Source organism: Eulemur rufifrons, chromosome 8 (genome assembly GCF_041146395.1).
Source record: "Eulemur rufifrons isolate Redbay chromosome 8, OSU_ERuf_1, whole genome shotgun sequence".
In the NCBI taxonomy this organism is placed as follows: domain Eukaryota; kingdom Metazoa; phylum Chordata; class Mammalia; order Primates; family Lemuridae; genus Eulemur; species Eulemur rufifrons.
In genome coordinates this window covers 115,559,776-115,565,597 of record NC_090990.1, presented here as the reverse complement: position 1 = coordinate 115,565,597, position 5,822 = coordinate 115,559,776, and the positions used below count along the sequence as shown (strand labels likewise).

At 51.7% G+C, this 5,822-nt stretch overlaps 1 protein-coding gene across 1 annotated transcript; it reads right to left on the bottom strand.

Annotated features, from left to right (window-relative positions):
- Positions 1 to 2,415: 2,415 nt before the first annotated feature.
- Positions 2,416 to 5,822, bottom strand: PSRC1 (proline and serine rich coiled-coil 1). The gene is given in 9 exon segments (XM_069479046.1): positions 2,416 to 2,922; positions 3,119 to 3,212; positions 3,506 to 3,528; positions 3,530 to 3,646; positions 3,825 to 3,977; positions 4,347 to 4,791; positions 5,243 to 5,300; positions 5,388 to 5,439; positions 5,760 to 5,822. Coding segments are annotated over 8 exon segments (945 nt in total). The 5' UTR covers positions 5,407 to 5,439; positions 5,760 to 5,822; the 3' UTR covers positions 2,416 to 2,886.

Sequence of the window (5,822 nt, the reverse complement as noted above, 5' to 3'; positions counted from 1 at the left end):
CAGTGCTGTCATGTGCTTCTGTGTGGTACCCTGTCCTCCCACAGGGAGGGAGGCCTGGTCTCTGGAAAACAAAAGAATAGGCAGCTCCCCACCCCACCCCCAAAGCCCCACCAGGAGGTCAGGACTCAGATGGCAACTGGCTGATAAGCTTGTCCCTCTGCATAGATCCATGACAATGCTCCCCAAATAGCCTCATCAGCAAAGAGCCATGTCCTGGCATTTCCAAAGAAGATGTAGTAAGGCCGGGTGTGGTGGCTCATACCTGTAATCCTAGCATTTTGGGAGGCTGAGGCAGAAGGATTGCTTTGAGGCCAGGAGTTTTGAGGTTGCTGTGAGCTATGATGATGCCACTGCACTCTAGCCCAGGCAAAACCCTGTCTTCCCAGGCAGAGAAGGCTGAGTTGAGAGGCTGGTGGGAATTTAAGGTTGCTCAGTGACTAGGTACCTTCTAACTCCACCGTTCTGGGCCATTTTTTGTTTTCTTCCCCACTGGAAAATGAAGCAACTACTCTTACTCTAGCCAAGTATGTACTCTGCAACATTACTTCTAGCCACAAGTTTTGTGTTTGCCAAAGGTCTGTTCGACAAACTAGAAAGGGAGTTAACATGGGGGCAATATAGGGTAGTGATTAAAAACATAAACCCAGGGACCAGACTTAGGGACTTAATCTCTCTGAGCCTGTTTCTATGCCCGCAAATTGAGGATGATGATAATAGCATCTGCCTAATTTAGCTTTTATGAGGATTACATGAGTTAACACATGTACAGTGCTTAGAACAGTTCATAGTGCATGGTAAGAGGTCAATAAACACTGGCTTTCCTTGTTGCTACTGGGTGGGGGTAGAAGAGTGCAGACAGAAAAAATAGCCAGGCCCAAAGGGAAAGCAGTGAGCAGGTGGCTGAACAAGAAGGGCAGCTGTGGCAGGTAGGCCTCCTCCTGGCTGGCACTGCCTACTGAATGTGCTGCTTAAGCAGGTTTGTAGTGGGAGGGTGTGGGGTGCGAAGGAACTCAAGGCTGACTGAGAGGGTGAACAGAACATGCCTTGCCCTCTCCAGCCACCAGGTGGCGACAACACACGGACCTGCCCCTAGTTTTGCCTCCAATGACCCACCTGGGGTGTGGCTCACACCCAGCCCAGGCAAACGTTGCCACCTTCACGCCACCCCTAGGTTATGTACCTAGGCTTGCTGACCTGCCAGGGCTTCTGTCAGAGCCGGAACTCACCAACAGGCTCTGAAACAATAGTGCAGGACGAAGTTGGGAAACACCTGAAGTTTTCTTGCCTTATGCCAAATTTCCCCAGTGCCAAATACTGGGTGTCTGTCTCCACACCTCTCCCCTACATCAGTTCTTGGAATCCCAGAGACTGCAGGAGTTGCAAGAGGCTCGGGGAAAGGTGAGCTAAGCAGCTATCACTGGAAATGAAGGGCTAAATGAACCTTAAGATCAGCTATAGATGTGGGAAAGCAGTGGAGGCCCCTGGCTCTGGGGACAGGCACTTATGGGCATATAGGCATGGGCAGGGGCACCAGCTGGCAGTCCTACTTCTGTTTGCCGTCCTTAAGTCATGACCTGGCCTTCAAGGAGGGAAACTTCCTCAAAACTCACAAGGAATCAAGTTGGTTCCGGTTACAAGAGTCAAAGGCTGCAAAAAAGGGAAGACCCTAAGCTGAATCTATTAAATGAGTCTGTCATTCATTCAACAAACATTCACCATCTTGCAAATATTTTCTAAAAAAATGAATAAAATGCTCTGCTACATACAGGTCACAACACCAGGGCACTGCAGGGTCTTATAAATCCTGGTGCCAGCCCTTGAGTCTAGTAGGGGAGATAAGAGAATACAAACACAGACAACTCTGATGATGTAAGGTAGAGTGTGACAAGGTATGCCAGCATCTTCTGGATGAGGCAATCAGGGAAGCTGAACACCACCAAAGGGCTTCCTCATCCCACAGTATAACAGACAAAAAGCTGGTGAGTTCCTAGGAGGCTCCATTCTCTTGCCAGAAAAGGAAGTTTAGGATATAAATAATTTACCTAGATCCCGGCTTAACAGCTTCACACACTGTGAACTAAGACATTCTTAACTTTGATCTGGACCTTCTAATAACATGTGAATCCTGGGAAAGGCAGCCTGTCCTCACCTAATGCCAACAAGGTAGGTAGTCACAGCCTGCTGAGCTGGAATCTCAAGGTCCTAGGGACTACTCAGGCCCCTGCGTGGGAGGCCCATCCTGGCTCCCTCACGGAATCACACAGAGATTTACTCCAAATTTGTTAGAAATTGGAGCAGGATCTATTAATACTTTCAGATATACAGAGAATATAAAAATACATTCATTTTATTTTAGAAAAAGGAAGACTGATGGAGTAAGCTTATCACAAACTGGCCTTTTAGGGGTCACAGAATTCACAGAAAACAAGTTCTGGAGACCAAATGCCTGTTTCCGCCTCTCTAAACAGGCCTGAGTCCAGTGTAGAGGATGATTCAGGAAGAGGGCTCCTCAGAGAGCAGGGAGGTTAGCCACAGAGGCCATTCACATGTAAATGTCCAGTGAACCAATGCCTGGGAAGAAGATCAAACTCTCTGGGGCTTGGCCACAAAAGTAGGGGTGGATGAGGACAAGCCACTGGCCTGCATTTCTCATTCTCTGTTTGCTAATTTCCCTGCTGGAAGGTGACCTCTTTTTCCCTAATCTTCTTTCAACCCAGAGAGTTTAAGTCTTCTCCCGCTCAACCCTAATCCACCCCAACTCCCAGGGTCTCTACTCCTGGGGGACCAGCTCTGGCAGCATCTCTCCCTCCTGTCCTCAGGCCAGAATTTGCTGGAGGCAGGGCCTGCTGGGTCGAGGCGAGTCCAGGCAGTGACTGTAGTGGTTTGCTACTGAATTCTTGCTTGCTGTCCTGATCTCTTTACCTAAAGAGACAGAAGTAGGAACTACTTTAAATTGCCCTTTTCCTCAAGCCCATTTCTTACCCAGCTGAGTTCAAGCTCTTCAGGGTGGTGAAGAAATGGGACCCTACTCCCCTCCTCATCCCCATCTTTCCACACAGAAGTCAGGGCTGATGTGCACAACAGCTTGGAAGCCCAGATGGTGGGGGACCAGTCTTACCTGGTAGGTCCTGGGACTGCAACCTTCCTGGGGGGCTGCAGACTGCTTCGAGTAGCACCCGTGACAGGAAGATTTGGTCGCTGGGAAACAGGAACTTAATGGGGGTTAACAAAAGAAATGAGTTAGCAGAAAGTTCCACTGACCTTCTCAAAAAGAAATACTGGATGAAGGCAGAGTGAGTTTGGGATTAGTGGCCTCCCCCCACCATGAGGTAGTTGGAAATCAAGCCTCAGACTCTCTGCTCAGCCCCATACTCTCTCCCTAACTCAGTCTCCCATCTTCCAATAGAACGGTAACAAAGATGGCAAAAGTGGTCACTGTTGCCAGCTTTAGGGGGGTGAGGTCAGGCTATAACAACGGCAGGTATTCTTGCTCCTGACTTACTGCCCGTATGTCCACTTTTTCTCACCTCTCTGCCCTGCAGCACTTGGTCTTGGAAGCCCTTTCCGAGTTGACAGAGAGTCTGAAGGCAGGGCACCTTTGCTGGGTGGTACACTCCGGCTGGTAAGTGGCATTCGGCCAGCGGGCCTAGGGATGGCTGAGGGAAGTAGTTGACTGGAAGATTTAGCAGCTGCTCCCTTTGGCCGGGGCAGACGTTCAGAGTTGCTGGTAGAAGGCTGTGGGGCCAGGACGGGTCTGACAGGAGTAGGTGGGCCTGGCGGAGAGAAGTGGAGGAATTTCAGGGTCAGTCCCACACCCTCCCTACTCTCACTCCCTGCAGCTTGGATTCCCAGGTCTTCTCACTTGCTGCTGCTCTCCCACTGGGCCCAGCTTTCTTCCAGATTGGAGGAGTTGGTCGGGCAAGAGGAGAAGATGCTGGGCTTTTGGACGCAAGGAACAGATTGCAAGTGGGTGACTCCTGAAACACAAGGAGAGAGAAAAAAAGGACTAGAGTGGAAAAAGTTATCTGTTCTGCGTCTTAAGGGGTTAAAGAATAGAGGTGGAGAGTTGTCTAGATTCTGGTGATGAAGGGCAGAAGTTAGCCGCCAACAACATCATCACCACGTCACTACCACCGATACCATTTATTGAGAGCTTAGTATAGACATTATGGAGTTTGTACACAGGCACCATGGTAAGTGCCTTGCTTATGGTTCTCACTTAATCCTAACAATTCTGGAGGCAGAATTACTACCCCCATTTTACCAGTGTGGAAACCAGTCTCTGTCTGTACCATGTCACGCACTGTGTCTGGGGGCACACATTCCACTCAACCCTCTAAACTCACCCTCTTCATGCTGGAGGGCCTTTTTCCAGACGCTGTCCGCAGAGCCCTGACAGACCCCTTCCTATCGCTGCTCCGGAGTCGAGGTGTCAGGCTGCTTGGGGAGGGGTTGCTCCGAGCCAAAGAGTTCACAGTGGGCAGCAGATCTCGGACAGGGCTGTCCTTCAGTACAAAGGTCTCCCGCCGAGGGCTGGGCTTCGCTTGGCGGCGAGGGGCTGGGTCCTCACCTGCGCTCTCCCGCTCCTGCAGGGCACACTGCTCCAGCTGAGCAGCCAGCCGGTTGGCCTCATCGAGGATCTCCTCCAGCTTCTCTGGGCTGAGGGGGCCTAAGCTGAGCCTCATACCCTGGGAGGCAGGGGCCACTGCATTTGGGTCACTTCGGTGGGAGAGGCCCCGTCGGAGTGGTTTCTCTGGACTCACCGACACTGCTGTGTCTTCCTCCTCACGACTGAGACAGAAAACAAGCCAGGCACCATGCCCATACAAAAGAGAACGGGAGACTATGCAGGGGACCCTGGCAAAACCCCCACAACAGAGCCAGGGACCTGATGCCCATGCTGGCTGTGAGCTCTGGCTTCTTGGTAAAGAAATACCTGGTTCTATGAGGCCTAACAGGTGTTTAGCATTTACTGACATCACAAATGATGGCAGGATGGAGATGCAGCAAATCCACTTACCCTGCTTCTCAACACACCCAGAAATCTAACTCCAGCTTCTCCCTTCTTTGCCTCCACAACAGTGTCATAGAGGTCCGACTCAGCCAGACACCCAGCAGCCAGAGTTCACCAAACCTTGCTAAAATACCAACCCAGGCCCCAGAGGTCAAGAATTCAGCAGTAAGGGGTCAGAGGCCAAAAGGTGGTGTTCATGGAAAATAAGTGGGATAAAGAGGCTGGTACCTGTCAGAGGGTGACAGCCCTCCGAAGTCCAAGGTCTCATCCACAATAAACTTTACATCTGAAGGGGAAGAATGAATGTCAGTCCCGGGTCCCTGATGTGGCTCGCAACGGCTGGGCCTCATTCTTCCCTCCAGAGGTTCCTTACCTTCCTCCAAATCCTCCATGTCCAGCCAGCAGGAACAAGAATCAGCTTAGACCTGGAGAGAAACCGTACCTTTCCTCAGGTATCCATCCTGCCCAAGGCTCCAGCTAGACTCGGGGTGCAAGCTAGGGGCAGGGGTCATGACGAAGGCAAAGCAAGCGCTACTGCACCTGCCCCAGTGACTGGCCCAGTCTTCTCCGGGAAAGGCGCGGAGACCTCCCCTCCCCCCATTGCCCTCCCGCCCCGCTCCCTGCAGCCAGGACTCTCAGCGGGGGGCGGTCTGCTCGCTCCATCTTCCTCCCCGCCACGATCCTCAGGGCTCTTCCTCTCCCCAAGCCATCTTTCCACTCCCCTGGCACCACACTCACACCGCACCTCTAGCCCGCCCTCAGTTTCCACTTCCCGAGCCGCCTTATCTTCCGCAGAAGAGGTTTTCCT